Raw genomic sequence first — 17,886 nt, 5'->3', positions numbered from 1 at the left:
GTGTCATCATCAATGGCCCCACAGAGAGTGTCACTCCTAAAGTCACTTTGCCACATGTGCCATCAGATGAGGAAAAAAAATCAAACACTGTATCCAGCTATGGAGTTCCACTTGATGCCATCAAAATGCAAAAAACACACACAGTTTTTCCTATCACAATGAAAAAACTGTAAATGCTTAGGAGGAAAAATTGAATTATCATTTCTTTTAGAGCCGACTTTATACATTTCAAGGGTGGCATTTTGGTTTGGGGTTATAGACAGAAAAATAAATGAAAAAATGATTATGACATTTAAGGATAGCACTCCTGTCCACTGTCATGTCCATGAACTACATGCCCATCCCCCGCCCTCCACCATGAGGAATAAAAGGGCTGAGAAGTAAACAACTAATACTGCCAGCTGAGTGCTAGTGATTTAAAATTTTCAATTTGTGTATTTTTCATATAAAAAGAAACTTTATGATGTAGAAGTTCTAATTCATTTACAATAGAAAAAGTCAGGGGAGTGGAACCTTTCTCACCACTTCATTTGCCCTGAAGCTCAAAGGTGCTAAATTACTTCTGTAAAGTCAAAGACTGTAAGTCAAAAAGCAAGGGCGCAAACCCAGCTCTGCTATCACAGAGCCCACATTTGTTCCACTCTGTTGACATGTGCCCTCAGATAGAACTCTTCAGAGTCAGAGAGCAAGAATGGGAGCGTGTATGGACTTTTGTACTCTTTCTCCACCTAGAATACAATAGCCCAGCCATGGCATACAGTAATACTGGAACGGTTAACTTCTATTGAGCACCAACAGTGTGTTTGGCCCATTAATCTATGAGATAAGAAATGTCCCCCATTTTAAAGAAGATAAAACTGAGACGCTGAGAGCTAACAAGTAGAGGAGCTAAGTTGCAATCCCAGGCAATCTAAGTCTCCGAGTCCATACTGTAAACACTAATGAATAGAAATTTGATGCACAATGTCACGAAAGCAATTGGCTTACCGTATTTGCCCCTGATGACTGAGTGGAGAGCTGGGATCTGAGAGCAGGAGCTGTGCAGCAAGTGAGGACAAATGGTCATGACACTGTAGATGCCGAAGAGTGTGGGTGCCGGCAGTCAGAAGAGTGCAACACTTCAATTGCCCTGGGATTTAGAACCAGGAACTTGTCTCTGCATGGCGATCCTGTGAATTAAGATGGAAAGCATGCATGTGCCATCAGTTTTGTCCAAATTGCTATATATGTTCAATTATGAGTATATTAGAAAACTGATCTGTCACTGTTTGGCTCTTCCCTCAGTTAACTAAGAACACAATCTCATGCAATTTGAATATCAGAAATTCCCTCAAATTCTTCCTTTTGGTCCAAAATTATATTATGTCTAGCTACTTACTGTGTATTTTCCATTATGGTCACAAGTATAAGGAACATACTTCCTTTGTTTTGAAAATACCTACTGGTGAAACTTCCATGGAAAGGGTGAACAGCCAGACACTGTCCTCCTTAAAATAAATCTTCAAGAGGTTAAGGCAGTTAAAGGTACTCAGATTTGTTTTTTAAACATAAAAAATCCAAGTGCCCCCCCCCCCTTTAAACTTTCTCCATAAATCCTTCTCTGACTTTATAATTACTTTCCTATCTTTAATATGGGCTCCAGATTTTTCAGGTACCTGTACTATGCAATTTCCACACTTAGTTCATCTTAGCAGAATAATATCATACTTTCCTGATTACAGAAAACATGGAACCACAGCACTTTCTATTTTAAATTTTACATAATTTAATGTAAAGATGCATTTTCAGAAGTATATGTTAATTTATTTCATTCAGAATTAGCATAAATATGTAATATATCAAACATTAAAAAGAGTTGCTTAACTGGATATCTGTGGCATAGCAAATGTTTAATTTCTAAGTGTTGACTTGTAACTAATGATATTTTGGTATTTAATGTAAGATAATTTTAATATAAAAATGGATATTTAAGTTAATCATTATGTTAGTCCTTTCATGTTGCTAGAACTCTGCATTTGATCATTTTGTAAAATTGTGACTAATGAAAATACCAGAGAGTCAAAGAACTTGATTTTGCTATTTTGGTAAATTACAAGTTTAATTGACATATAAATCACATAAATACAAACTCTACTCAGAAAATAATTTTAAAAGTACCATAATTTTTATTTGACCTTGAAGTTCCAGCAATCTATTGCATAACTTCTCAAGAGAAGTCACATAGAGGAAACCTCATATTTTCTTAAATTTATTAGTGCTTCTTGGTGGTCTAAACTGTTGGAGTTTTTTTTCTTTTCTTCAAGGTTTCTTTTTCAAAGCAATAATCTTACTTAATTGATTAATGTTTGTTCTCATATAAGTCAATTTGAGTTCTTCTTTAGAGTAACAATAGGAAATATGCAATAACAAAGAGCAGTGAAACACAACTAGGAAACTCAAGTCTACCAGTGTTGTATTTCTGTATAATGATGTGAAGATAATGCTTTTAGCTGCATGACCACCATATTAGCCACACATCATAAAAAACAAACTTTATAAAATCAAGAGGTCAAATTCATTAAAAACAATTTTGTTCCCTTTGCTATAGTTAAGCGTTTATCTTTAATATTGTAATCTTTCTTTCATAGAAAGGACCCTGAGTATCCCATTTTCTGATAGGAGAAAAAAATGTTTTTCAAACTACAAAGGTATAAGTCAGGTGAAACTATCAAGGAAATGCTTTATGTTTAGGGGTTTAAGATTTAAAACAAAATTGTCAGACTTTGTGCTGCAGAGATTTTAGCTATCAAGATGGTAAATGAAATCATATGAGTTCATTTTATTTTATTAATTTTAATATAAAAATTAAATATTACAAATAATTACATTAGAAATTTGCTTTTATTCTTATACAAGTTAATAGTCCTTGGGTTCAAAAGACTTTTATTCATAAATTGGGACAATTATTTTTCTTTATTATAGACTCAACCATCCTAAGAAAGGTATTTCCAAGCTGTAAGACAATCAAAGGACACCTTCTTCTTACCCATCAAGTAAAATAAATTTGGGGGTTTGAAGAATTTAATTTAATGCATTTTCTAAATTGTCTCCCTTGTTCCAAAGGAATTATTTGCTTTTCAAAAAGATATGCCCCATATTTGTCAATATAGTAATTTTTAGAAATAGTCATACTTTAAGAATGATCCTAAGAAGGAAATCCTTAAGAGAGTGAGAAAAAGAAAAATTGAAATTCCCCAAACATAAGCAAATATTTTCTTTATTCTGTGGCATTATCTAACTTGGGGGATATGTTTATTTTTTAATGGATGTACATATTTTAACATACTCTTTGAGCAATCTCTTATTCTTTATTAGTTTTTAATTGGATATCCAAAACTGAATCCGGATTCACTATCTTATATAAATATGTGAAAATATTTCTCTGAGATAATTTTCACAACTTTGCCAATATTAAGAATGCATATATAAATCTTGGAAGTGCATTTTTGTATAGAGTTTGTTTTTGGTGGGCAGAAAATATATTGCGATTTGCCATCAGTATTATTAGAGAACACACAAATGTTGGGGTTGATTTTGTTTCCATTACCCCCTTTCTTTGTTTATAAAGACATTATTATGTTTAACTTTACAGTATATAATCTCCATATTTTTTTAACTGAAAAAAAAGTAATATTCCTTCAATGGCCAGGTATGTATGTTTCAACTCTGAAATAAAAATTCAGATTACCCTCAAGTCTTGCAAATCATTCATTAATAAGCCACTGGTAACATATACCCTCTAAATTTCCCAAAGAGATAGGGGCAGATCTTTATCAAAACTATGTGGTGAGGCTGATGCTAAAAATAAGTATAAGTGTGCTTTTCCATGCCTGCAATTTTCTGAAGTCCAAAAGTTCTTTGGGTGGTGGGCAGCAAGATAATAATACTTCTACATAATTTAAATGCATTCCTCTTTGGATTAAAATGTAGGGCTACATGTTGTCTCCCTCCAAATCACATTTCCATCCAAAATCTTATTAGATGGATCAATTGAATTTAAGGATGGCTCTTACCTCTCTGTTGTAATAACTGTATCTTCAATTCAAATGCCACATTGGAATTTACACAGTGACTTTGATTTCATTGCCTCCTGTAATTCTCTGTGTGAACTTCTGGGAGGGAAGGAAGATTCTTACTGAGGACTTTTCACTTGCCTCTCTCCCCCATCAAACAACCAGGTGAACTCCTTGTCAGGGCTGCTGAGTGTCTGCTTTATTTTTTGGTGATATGCTAGTTTTTATGTATGTTTCATCTAAAAATCCAGTAAGAGATACCTTTTTCTTCCTGTTTAATTAATGATCTATTTAATTCTTTAAACCCTGGGTTAATATACAATAAGATTTGGGTGCCTCACATTAAAAGCAACAGGTGTGACAAACATGTTAAAAGAAAAGAGCAGAATAATCACGGAGGGAAAGAATCAAAGAGGTTTGAAGGAGAATAGAAATTCTACACTGGTGGTCACAGGCTTGCGAGAGCTAACTGTGCCTGGCTCTGCACACGCCAGTCAGTGACATCAAGTCGTCCATCTGAGATCGGCCGTGGGGACAGTATTTACGTCATGGAAGAGCACACAAGTCAATTCTTTTCCAGATTGTCGGTTTATCAGCACATCGCCCCAAACCCTAAATTAACCTTTGTGTTAAAATAACAGATATAAGCTCCATGATATTGCACACAAGTTAAAATAACTGAGGTGTAAGCTTCACTGTGTTCCCCTGTGGCGTTTGGAAACCCAAATGAGGCTATGTCAGTCCTGCCCCAGTCCGTGAACAATGGGCACTGATGGGGGAATACAGTCCATTCTTTGTTAGCTCGTTTCTTCATTTAGAATACACTTGGTGGGGTGATGTAACAATGATTTATAGTATTTGTTCTCCAATCACAATCTCTGGCACTTCTGATTGTGCATTTTGAGAAAGTTACTCAAATACTTTACCCCCAAAATAAGGATAATATAAAATAGCATTAAACTCTAGAGTTGTTACAAAGTTTAAGAAGATAATGCTTGCCAATTACTTATTATCCTCTCTGGCACATAGTAAGTGCTCAATACATGTTACCTTTTATGATATGGCTTCTACTATTGATGAGATCCTTTGTAAGGCACCAGGAATACCAACATGAAGTCCCTGACTTCGGGAAGCTTACAGTCTAGAGGAGAATTGATCTAGTTGTTAATTTACACACCTGAAATTTTGCCATGTCTAACAGTATAACTGCCCAATATTTTACCCTTTTACAAGTCAGTCTAGAAATGTACACTTTTAAAAATCTGAGGTCTAAGAAGTATTCAACCTGTAGGTTGTAATAGATGAGGTTAGTGTAGTTACAGAGCTTTTCAAATTGTCATTTGTATTCATTTTTAATTCCCATAAATATTCTTGTAGTTTTTGCTAAACCTTTTCTTTATTTTCATGTTACCTAAACAGACACACAAGCATAAGAGCTTTGCTTTCTCTGTGTGTTGCCAATTTTTCTATAATTTTTCCTTCTTCAAAAAAGTGTTTAGTGCTAGGATTTTGTTTCTGAGAAAAGTTTAGACGTTTTGTCATTTTATTATTTTGTTACGTTATTATTGCAAATAGATGTTTCACAGTTTAACTTTATTGAAGCATTTTATCTTTTGGAAAAGATGTTTTGGAGAACTGAATTTTGGAAAACCACTGATATTATTAATATTTCACACATATTGAGACAATAGTCCCTAGTGTTCACGCCATTCCCTGATATATTGGATTCCTTGGGCAGCAGATAGTAAAGGCTCTAACACAGCTAACCACCACCTAGACAAGGTGAAAGATACATGGCAATCCATTAAGCAATATACCATACTGTATCAAATATCATAGTTCAAACAGGTAAAGAGCCTAGGGAAAAATACAGTTATGAAATTCAATTCCATTTGACAAAGATAAAGCTTATGTAAAATAAATCATGTACATACATACATCAACTATTGTGACCATAATCACTTTAAAGTATATAACTGAGTGTGCATATATATCTTCCCCCATAGGCTTGAGATGTCAAAAGAGCATTAGTGTAGGGGATAAGCAACAGCTGGGAAGTTGGACATTCTAGGAAATAACCACTTCTCGAGTCTTCCCTCTGTGTAGGTTGTAACTTAAACCCAGGGTGACAGATTTATTTTGTTCATGTTTGAGAAGAGTGGGCAGGAGTCAGTGAAGAAAGCTAGTGTGGCTTTCAGGTAGTTGGTCTCCATCTAGAATATATTTCATTCTCCCACTTGCACTTTGCTAATCTGTGTTTGCATTTGCTACCTGTGGAAGATAAAATGTGGGATCCTAAACACACGTGACATGGACCGATTGCTACCTACCAGAAATTAATACCCTGTGAGATGCTTCCTAAAAACACTGACTTGCTGGGTATCTTCTAGCAGCTCTCCTCTTGAAGAAGGCTGTGGTCTTTGTCGGGGGGGACAGGGGGGTGCAGGTGAGCTTGGGTCCTGCCAGCATTTGAGAATCATATATACTTTCTCAGAGCACACGGAGTGATGAGTAAAGACAATTAATCAGAAAGAGGCCTTGAAGAGATGAGCTGATCCTTAGTATTTGGTTATCAGGAAACCAGAGAATAACTCGAATAAGTGAAAGACTTGTCTGAAAGAAAAGCCAAATCTGGAAAAATAGAGGAAATTTTAAAGAAAGGAGAATAACTCATGCTTCAAGCACCAACCACAAATGGGTGCCCCAGCTACCCACATTTCTGCCCGGCTGACTACAAATTCAGTGTTTCCCATATTGGGCTCAGTAATTCACTAGAATAATAGAAATTGTTGTACTTACTATTATTGATTTATTTTAAAGACTAGGACTCAGGAACAGCCAAATGAAAACAATGCATAGGGGGTGAGGGGAGAAGAGCCTCCATGTCCTCTTTGGGTTCGCCCCCCTCCCCGACCCCCACACCTCAATGTGTTGACCAGCCCAGAGCTCCATACACCATTGCTTGTGGGAGGGGCATGGAGGGATGATTGATTGGATCACTGCCATTGGTGAGTGGGCCCAGTCTCCAGTGCTTCCCCCACTCCCAGCAGGTTGTGGGGTGCAGGTGAGGCTGAAAGTTCCAATCCTGTAATCACATTTTTTTGGTTCCTCTGGCTACCAGCCCCATCCTGAAGATTTCTAGGGACCCACCAAGAGTTACCTCATTATCATAAACTCCAATAAAGCTGACAGGGGTTCGTTATGAGTAACAAAAACAGTCCCTTCACTCAGGAACTGGGGATCAAGACCAAATATGTCTTTCATTCTATCACAGAAACAAATCATGCAGTATCTCCCCAAGCTAACTGGGGATCCTCAGGGGATTGACTCCTCTTCTGAGACCAAATTAGACTTGGAACCAGTGAAAAGCCACGCTTCTCATCTTTTCCAGTAATTGTGAAGAAATTAATACTCTACAGTGTTTCAAAACTTAGGAACAAAGCAAAATAATACCATTTCCATGAGCTTAAAATCTGCCAGTTAGTAGAACTAACGTTGAACTTAACCTTCTTGATTAACAACACAGGAGCCTTGCTCTTGACAGAGTTCTTGTATGAAAGGGTCACATGCCCACGTTACCAGATGGTCTTCTCTTTTGCCTCCTCCTCCTCCTCCTCCTCCTCCTCATTCTGAAAGGCGCTTTGCCTCATTCTGAAGTGAAGGCTAACAGTGACAGCTTTCCTTAGTAACTCCTTGTAAACTTTTAGGTGAACTTCATCAGCCACCTCTTCATCAGGGGGCTCACTTTTGGGCATGGCCGAGATGCTTCAAGTAAGCCATAAATAGATCCTTTTTTTAAACACAGATTAAGATAGCCAAGTGGTGGACAGAATAATACCCTTCTCTAAAAGATGCCTGCATCTTAACCTCCTGAACCTGTGAACATGTGATGTTACTTTACATGGCAAAGGGAAATCAAGGTCGCCGTGGAATTAAAATTGTTAAAGACTGCGTAGGGAAATTATCCTGGATTACCTGGGTGAGCTCCATGGCATCACAGATTCTGAGAAGTGGGAGAGAGAAGAGGAGGTCAGAGGCATGAGATGTGCGATGTGATAAGGACTCAGTCCACTGTGGCTGGCTTTGAAGAGGGAGTACAGGGGACACGAAAAGGAAATGCGGACGGCTTCTAAACACTGGAAAAGGAAATGGATTATCCCCTAGGGCCTTCAGAAAGGAACACAGCCCTGCTCCCACATTTATTGTAGCCAGAATGAGACCCACGTGGAACTCCAACCTACTAAGTTTGTGGTGATTTTTTTACAACAGCAATAGAAAAACGAATACAACCTGGTATTGTGTTTGAACTACCAAGCCTATTTCACATTTTTTGAACAGCAGAAAACTCCTGCCTAAGAGAAGCCAAGGTGTGCACAAGGAGGGGCCGTGTCAGTCTCCAGGTCCTCGTGTCCCTTTCCTGAGGTGTGCCAGCCAACCGCAGGCACGGGAATGGCCAGCAATAAAGGGAATGTGATGACTTGCCTTAGAATGCAGTCCATGTTTCATGGAGAATTAAAATTACCGCCACTCTGTTCTTACAGCAATTCTCAGAAGCTCCTTCATTATTAAGAGGACAACTCCACGGGACGTCTTCCTACCTGCTCACCTGTGTCATGTACATAAAATAAAGATGGTCTTACTTTTTGCAGAAACTGCCTAATTCTTCATGTAATTGAGCTTTCATTCAGCCAAGCTTTTTTCTTTTTCTTACCAAGTTTTGAGTGCAGAAACCTCAGGTGTTAATATGCTAATCAGCCTTTGTGTCGAAGTTACCCAGATTCTTTCTTTATTCTCTTTACTACTTGTCTTTGGGTCGTGCACATTTCTCATAGTGCAGCATTGCTTCGCCTGCCCCCAAAGTCAGCATCGTAAGAAAGTGCGGTGGGAATAAAACAGCTGAGAATGGTACCTTGTTATCTGCTTCCATGTCTAAGCTCCTTAAGGGCAGGGGTTGGTGTGTTTTTTAATAACAGAGTTTTTTAAAAATTGATTTTAGAGAGAAGAAGGGAGAGGGAGGGAGAGAGAGAGAGAGAGAGAGAGAGAGAGAGAGAGAGAGAGAGAGAGAGAGAAACATCGATGTGAGACAGAAACATCGATTAGTTGCTTCTCATATGCACCCCAACTGGGGATAGAACCCGCAACCTGGCTGGGAATTGAACTGCCTTTTAGCGCACTGTATGGTGTTCAACCAACTGAGCCACATAGGGCTGGTTTTTATTGATTGTCTTAGCCCTAGCACCCAGCACAATGCCTAACACATAGTAAGGTATTCAATAAATACTTGTTGAACGAACGTCAAATACAAACTTTTGTTTTGGACAAGGCAGTAACAAGGAATATCCTGAACTTAGCACTGCATTGTCTACTTTAATGGATGTTTCATTTATTTCTCAATGCCAGAGGGCTGTTTTGTAGACTACTGAACTTGAAGCCAGTCACTTGCCAAAAGGTCACTAAGAAAAACTACGCAAAAATGAAAAATGCTGCTTCCGGTTCAGTGCTGCCCAGTCCTGTTTCCTAAAATATACATTCCTTGAAAGAAATTAAGGCAAATTTTTAAAGAGGCCAGCAATCAGGAAAAATTACCTTGATCCCTACTGAGAGTATGAAGGGAATGTTTTCTTCAAAATAATATCACAGCCCTGCCAGTGTGACTCGGTGGTTGAGCATTGACCTATGAACCAGGAAGTCACAGTTTGAGCCCCAGGTTTGATGCCTGGATTGCGGGCTCCATCCCCAGTGTGGGGTGTGCAGGAGGCAGCCAATCAATGACTCTCATCATTTATGTTTCTATCTCTCTTTCCTTCTTCCTTCCTCTCTGAAATCACTACGAATATATTTTAAAAATATATAATGTCACAATGAAAGACCATGCTCCACAATTCCTCTTAAAAAGAAAAAATATTTTCTGGCATAATCATTTTGTGAATACTTCTCTTTTTCAAATGCTACATACTTTGTTTTCTTCAGAGACCAGGAATATTCTCAGCCAATTGGTTAGAACTTTGATCTGTCTACCAGGAAAGAGTATCCTCAAACTATAAGACTAGATCTGATCTTGTATTTATACCAAAGTCACCAATACTCTTTGGGGAGGTTTTGCCTTTCTTCTGTTGACCCTGTGAAATTTCTCCTGAGAGCTGAATGGTAATTGGAGTGGCAGTTAACTACTTATTAACAGTCCCTAAGGGTGACAGGGGTGGAGTGGTTATGATTTACTCTGAAACATGCGTTAATCTCAAAGTTCCACAGTGCATAGGGACATTATTTTCAAATCATTCAACCATCTGATTTTGAGGAGTCACTTGTGCTTGGTGTGGGGCTGTCTAGAAGTAGATGCAGTATTGCGGGGGCCAAGCAGAGGGGAACCAGGGTCTCATGTTAGCTTTGGATACTCCTGAGAGGCAACCCTAATGTGTTTGTAAATTACTTGCTGCCTGCTTGTGATAGGTGACACTTGGGATTTGTATAAATCTCTTTTCCCATCAGTCTTCCCACAGTACAGGAATTCTACATTCCTAATTCCTGAAAAGCAACCAGCACAGTTTTAAACCATGTTGCTATCCAACTCCAATTGTATTTCAGATGATTTGATTAGAGACTACAAAAGAACTAATTTCAACAAAAGCTTCTTAGAGTGGAACACAAACAGTTGTGAAGTGGGCATGCAGCCCTTTCTCTGCACTCATAGCTTCAGAGGGAAATCTATACAGAAGAGGAAGTAGCCACACACTAAATCCCACCCCCAGGCCTCCTTATGCATCTGTCAAGGAGGTTTAAATGTGCAGTGACTTTTCTATAACCGAATCTTAGTTACACACCCCAGCTTTCAAAGTCTCATAAGAAAGGGCAGAGATATTTGTGTAACGAAGATGTAAACAGAAAAACATCAACTCCATATTAAAATCATCTTTACAAGATAATCCCTGCAATCGAGGCTCATACATAAAATCATAGTCATTAGATCCTTACCCTTCAGTGAGATTGTTCTTTTAATTTAAATTAATATTAAGCATATTGTGATATGCAAATGAGGAGGGTGACTTTTTTGACATTTGAACAATGATTTGGTAGTTCTGGGATATTTGCATTGACTTTCTTATTTATACCATCTTAAAGTGTGGGTGTTTCCACTTTGGATGGCACATATCTGAGAGCATTTTTTTCTCTATTCCAGGAAATCAATCAACAATGTTTACTAAAACTGAGCTTTTATGCCTAAAACTTAAAATACTCAAATCCATGTAGAATACAAACTATGTACAGTCTTATGCTTTGCTAGGAACACATGCTATTCTAGGGACAAAAAAAGCACCAGCGTGCCTCCATTATCACTTTGTGAAGTAATTGCAGGGGTAGAGATTTTTCCCTCCTTGAACACTTCTAAGGAGTAATGTATAGCTTTCTGCCCGAGGACACGTTTTTAAGGACATGGTGTGTGGAAGGTGATGTACTAGCAGCTGTCCATGTCTGTGGTCACTGCCTTCACCTCTGTGGATGACTCATCAGACTCCAGAGGAGATGCTTGCTGCCGTACTAGAATTGGGACTCGAGTCTCTGATCTAGATAATTTTAGATACTTTGATTTCATTATAGAAATTCCTAGACTACTTGTGGGATAAAACAAATGTTGAGACCATATTGAGTTTCAAGCTGAATTAGCAGAAAAGATAAAATGCCTTTCTATTTAAGAACATGATGATGTTTTAATTGTTACAGCATTTGGCATGCCTAATGTACACAGTCCTTGACATTCATATAATAACAAAAGAAAGTTGTTTGGGATTTTTATTTCCTAGTGTCCCCTTTCCCCTCTAGTATTTCTCCCGCCCCCGCCCCAGCCCTGGCTTTCCGCTCTCCTCCCGTTTCCCCATCCTTCTATAAAGAAAATCTCTGAGCATAGAGGGGATGCATGTGAAAATACCTTGTTCTACGTAGAGAGACCAAGGCTGCTTATTACCTAGCGATGATGAACAGACCACCAGCGTTGTGACAACCGATGCAGATGCCTCCGGGGTAAAACAAAGGTTTACATATTACACAAGCAATTTAACTGTTTTCTAAACATATTGCCAAGACAGTGGGAGTTGGCAGCCCACACTGTGTTTTAGGTTTTGGAGACTTGGATTAGAAGTGACTGCTGATTATGAACCTTTTTATTTGTCTTCCATGGATGACAAGCAGCATGGTAACCCAGCAGAGAATTCTTCCCAGCACTTAACCTTGTCTTCCTAGCTTCCCAAGATCACAGGCACAAATCACTTGACAAAAGTAATGCGACGGTCTTGTGCATAGATAACCACGTGAGACGACGGGCTTGTTCTAACCCTTAAAGAGTTCCGCAGAGTGAAATGTTTTATAATCCCTTTTTGTGCAGTAGGCAAGGAAGAAAAGAAAAGAGTTTGGGCAAAGATTATCCAAAAGAAAGAAAGAAAGAGACTCTTTCGGGGGTTCTAGTTGAAACACAATAAAGAACATAATTAACTTTGCGATTCTTTGTGTTTTTCATTTGACTGCAGGGAGGAGATGAAAGAGGACTGCTAAGCCTTGCATTCCACCCCAATTACAAGAAGAACGGAAAGCTGTATGTGTCTTACACCACCAACCAGGAACGCTGGGCTATGGGGCCGCACGACCACATTCTCCGCGTTGTGGAATACACAGTGTCCAGGTATCGCTGAAGTGCACGGGGGCAAACCTATTTTTCCATCTCATTTTCTCTCTATCTCTTCATCCTTTTTTTGTTTAGAAGTTACAAATGGATAGCCACCCGGTGGCAATAATTAAACCCACAATCTCCATCTTGCTTAAAGCCCCATGCGTGGCTTTAAGGAAAACTGAAAGAACAACAACAACAACAACAAAACGATGGCTTGGGCCCTTTTCCTCAATTACCTTGCAATCTAAACGCTACTTCTGAACGTTGGAAAATAGCGTAATTGTTGGTGGCTTTTATTAGCCCCATTTCAAGTATGTGTTTCCTTATTTACAGGCCAGGTGTTTGCTTCCCTAGGTGTGTACGCGTGACTTTCCAGGGGCTGCGCCTTCCAGCTCTAACAGTCACGGTCTTGTTTCTGCCCCCGATGTAGGAAAAACCCCCATCAGGTTGATCTGAGAACCGCCCGGGTCTTTCTCGAGGTTGCAGAGCTGCACAGGAAGCACCTGGGGGGACAGCTGCTCTTCGGCCCCCACGGCTTGCTGTACGTCATTCTCGGCGATGGGATGATCACGCTGGATGATATGGAAGAAATGGATGGGTTAAGGTAAAAAAAAAAAAAAGAAGAAAGGAAGAAAGAAAGAAAGGAAGGGAGGAAGGGAGGGAGGGAGGGAGGGAGGGAGGGAGGGAGGGAGGGAGGGAGGGAGGAAGGGAGGGAGGGAGGAAGAAAGAAAGAGCAGGTTCCCACTTGATGTGAAAATGCCAGGAGAAAGGGTCGGGCCCAGGGGGTGAAAGGCAGTCTTTGAGTTGAATCCCCTGGTTAAATATTTAACTTGGTTCTCAGTGCCTGCCTTGGTGACGTGAAGAGGCCTTCAGGAGCACACTGATGTGATATTTTTTTTAAAGTCACTGCACTTCGATGTCCTAACACCACTTAAGGCTGTGTTGACATCCTTCCCCGAGCCAGTATTTAGCACTCTCTTCTAGTAATGCACGAAGCAGAGGGAGAAGGCAGAGAACTAATGCAGCCCTGAGACGCAAACAGCACCTCATCTCTGCGTGTCCACGCTGCGGCCACCACTCCGCAGCATGGACAAACATACTCCGTGGAGCTAGCTTCTTGCGGAACACAAAATGCACGGGTCAGCAGAAAAATAAGAGGACAGACGCAAACAACAGTCCCCTCCGAGGGTGCAGTCTGTGGCCACTTGTCTGAAAGTAGACTGCCCCTAGCTTTATTTCCCACCAGATGGAATGGGGAACGGGAATAATTTTGTCTCAAACAGGGGCACGATCTGTAGAGCAACCTCTCTGCATTTGGTTTTGGTGAAATAAGTAATCAAAACGAAAGCACTCATGTCGTCCTCTTATTTCTCAGTGACTTCACGGGTTCTGTCCTCCGGCTGGACGTGGACACAGACATGTGCAACGTGCCTTATTCCATCCCCAGGAGCAACCCGCACTTCAACAGCACCAACCAGCCCCCCGAAGTGTTTGCCCACGGCCTCCACGATCCAGGCAGGTGAGAGCACCCGCAGCCGCTGGCCTGCGTGAACCAGGCTGGGCCTTGGGAACTGAGAAAAGACAGACAGACGGGTCCAAGCCCAGAACAGCATGAGTGGTGCGCAAGGCTGTGCCGCTGAAATCCCACAGGTTCACTGTCCGAGCCAGGAGTTAGCATTCTCCTCTCTTAACGCACGAAGAAGATTTAGGCCGCAGATTAGACATGAAAAAGGACAATTTCATGCAGAAATATCTCCTTCAAGTTTTGGAGGGCTGTTATTAGAGAAGCACTGGTGGACCTGTGTCATGATTCAAACTCCATCTGAATAATCAGAGATAATAAACCTTTTGTCTCCTTAAATCCGTCTAAACAAGTGGTTCTCAACCTTCCTAATGCTGCTACCCTTTAATACAGTTCCTCATGTTATGGTGACCCCAACCATAAAATTATTTTCATTGCTACTTCATAACTGTAATTTTGCTACTGTTATGAATCATAATATAAATATCTGATATGCAGGTGTATTTTCATTGTTATAAATTGAACATAATTAAAGCATAGTGATTAATCACAAAAACAATATGTAATTATATATGTGTTTTCCAATGGTCTTGGCGTCCCCTGTGAAAGGGTCGTTCTACCCCCAAAGGGGTCGCGACCCACAGGTTGAGAACCGCTGGTCTAAACGATGCTTTCCTTACATTTTAGATGGGGGTGGTACCTTGCAAGGATGCTGCAATGATTAAAAGCATGACACAGTGTCTGACACACGCGGTAGATTTTAAATACATTAGAGTTCTTATTTTCATCACTTGACTTAATACATATGATGATATAGTACCAACTTGTAAGGAATTGACTAAACATTAGCATTCTTTTCCTTGAAACAAATTACAAATACTAAAGGAATGCTAAATGAAATACTGACCACTTACTAGAATGAACCATAAAGAAAGGAACCCTAAGAAGAATGTAGAGGGAGAAGCTTGGGGTACACTTTTAAAAATCTATGAAGTCTACTAAAGTCATTCTGTGCTGAAAACTTTACCCTATCCTACCCATGATCTGCTGGTCATGCTAAGGGCTATCGGCCACATCGACTCCTTTACTGGCTAAGGTATTATTGCTATTTAATGTTTATTGAGTGTTCACTGTGTGCAAGGTGAGCAGTTTTCGAACTTTTTAGTTTTATAATCCCTCATGCCCTTCATCTCCCCTCCATCAAAGTCCACGTCTACAGTTCATTTCCTTTTTGGCATCTCAGCAGATCTTAAAATCTGGGCGACAGGGAATACTTAAGGTGGGTTCAGGATGTGGAGGAAGCCGTCACATTCCATTCCTGTAGCTCAGCGCTCGCAGATACCACCACAAAGCAGCACTTTGAAGTCCAGCAGCCTGAGTCACCACAGTCCCGCCGGCGCTTTCGTGCAACCTTCCCCGGGGGTCCTGGACCCTCAGTGTAAAAACACAGTGGGAGGCACTTTACAGACCTGACGTAGGGCGGGACGCCGGTGCTGCGGAGCCCCTCCCCCGGCGGCAGAGGGCTGGAGGCACACTCATGCCTCCCTCCAAGGTTATGTTGGAACATTTAATAAAGCAGAAAGGAAGCTAAATAATTATTATTGGCTACACATTAAGCTGCCTTTTATGAAGCACCTGGGTGCAGAATACTGAGCTAAGTATCTTATGCTCCTTATCTCCTTATGCCTCTCAGGGGTGCTCCGAGGTAGCTGTCATCAAGCCCCTCTCCCCCTTTTTTGAAGACTTTAAACTTTTTTTTTTGAGCAGTTTTAAGTTCACAACAAAATTGATTGGAAAGTAGAGAGATCTCCCACATACCCTTGCTGCCACACATGCAGAGCCTCCCCCACTATTGCTAACCCCACCAGAGTGGTCCATTTGCGATAGTGGAGGAGCTAGCGTCGACTCATCATAATCACTCCAAGTCCGCAGTTTCCATTAGGGTTCACTTGGTGTCTCACCTTGTATGGGTTTGGACAAGTAAATAACAACATGTCTCTGCCTTTACAGCATCATACAGAGAAGCTTCACTCTCAGCCTCTTTTTTACATAAGAAACTAAAGGTTCGAAGGGTCAAGTGGTTCTCAGTGGACCTAGTATTCAGCCAGATTAAAAGCCTCATGGCCCCCAGCAATGAAACCACTGGGAGACCTGGCCTTTTCTTCCAGATTGGCTCTTTCTTACCAGAAACAGGACAAACCTTTTTATTGTTATGTTATAGTTTCATCTGAAAAAGAAAAGCAATATAGGAAAATTTTCTCACCCTGCGTGGATTCAGTTCCACCTTCAGTCACAGCATGTGGATGTCATGATCCCTGCCAGGCACTGTATTCTGTGAACCCTTGAATTAAAGAGGGAAATTAAGAGACTGTTGCCACAGAACAGCTAACCCATCTCTGGCAGGTCAGGCTTATAGTTTCCCTAATATGGATGGGGGCATTTGGAGGCAACAGTTTTTGTTTTGTTGCCCAAGACCCAGAACCTACTCCCAGATTGTTTTATTTCTTAATTTATTAATTTCCCCAAGCGTTTTGTTTTTAAGTCATTAATGTGTATACCTATATATTTTTACCGAAAACAGTGGTTTTTAGAGGATGAGTTGGCAATGTCTAGAAACATTTTGGGTTTTCACAACTTGGGAGGAAGGGATCATGCTACTGATATCTAGCAGGTAGAGGCCAGAGATGCTGCTAAAGGTCCTACAATACTCAGGACAGCACTCTGCCCACCACCACCACCACCCACCAAAATATCAATAATGACAAAGTTTGGGAAACCTAAAAACAATGCAACACCATCTTCCACATTTGTGAGAACTTCAAAATTATAGTATTCAACTTTATTCTTCCCACAACCCAAACTCCTCATGACTTAACCATTGAACAAAATAGTGAGCTCTCTTTATATTCCCAGGTTGGAACTAGGTAATACAGAGATGAAGGTGGAAGTGGCTCCTGTCCTCGTGGAGTTTATAGTCAGTGACGTAAGTCACAGAAAAATTCTGGCCCAGAACATGAAGACTAAAGTCCACTAAAAGACCTCAATGGTTGTGGGACCAGCTTTATTGTGTTCCCTAAATTGGAGTGTACGCTTTCCTTTGTTAGAGCAGCCTGAGTTTTAGAATGTAGGGGTTCCATGGAAGACACACAAAACTAATACTACAGCTAATTTTACGTTGGGTGTCGCCAATGTGGGCTGTTGCTGATTCTTATACTTTACCAGTTTGTTGTACATGTGATATTCCTTAATAACAGACTAGCAAGTGTTTGAAGTCAGTGTGCACATTCACAAGACAGGGAGATACCCAGAGAAATTAAAAACTCTTCTCTAGAGATCATTAAGCTTCAGCAGAGTCCATAAACACATCAGGATGTTTCCTTCGGCCTCTTCTAGCGGATCCAAACCAAATCGCCCAAAGGATCCGCCAGCCCACAAAGGCCTCTGGGTCAGAACTCTCCAGTCTGAGCGTGGAAGACACAGGTAGGAACTCATGGGTGTCCCCTTTTGTTACACAGATGTGCCGTGGATCGACATCCCACAGACATCAACATCAATTTAACAATACTCTGTTCAGACTCCAATGGAAAGAACAGGTCATCAGCCAGAATCCTACAGATAATAAAGGGGAAAGATTATGGTGAGTAGAGCATCAT

General features: G+C 40.3%; 1 protein-coding gene across 4 annotated transcripts in view; it reads left to right on the top strand.

Annotated features, from left to right (window-relative positions):
- HHIP (hedgehog interacting protein) overlaps positions 1-17,886 on the top strand; it is an 83,730-nt gene that overhangs the window by 42,657 nt on the left and 23,187 nt on the right. For all 4 annotated transcript variants that reach the window (XM_081091825.1, XM_081091824.1, XM_081091823.1 and 1 more), the window contains exons 5-8: positions 12,572-12,723; positions 13,142-13,315; positions 14,087-14,230; positions 17,749-17,870. In XM_081091825.1, coding sequence (XP_080947951.1) covers positions 12,572-12,723; positions 13,142-13,315; positions 14,087-14,230; positions 17,749-17,870 — 592 coding nt within the window. The remainder of the gene's footprint in view (positions 1-12,571; positions 12,724-13,141; positions 13,316-14,086; positions 14,231-17,748; positions 17,871-17,886) is intronic.

The sequence above is a fragment of the Myotis nattereri genome (genome assembly GCF_964212035.1).
Source record: "Myotis nattereri genome assembly, chromosome: 5".
In the NCBI taxonomy this organism is placed as follows: domain Eukaryota; kingdom Metazoa; phylum Chordata; class Mammalia; order Chiroptera; family Vespertilionidae; genus Myotis; species Myotis nattereri.
Note: the sequence above shows the minus strand (reverse complement) of the source record. Positions and strands in the feature narration are given on the sequence as shown.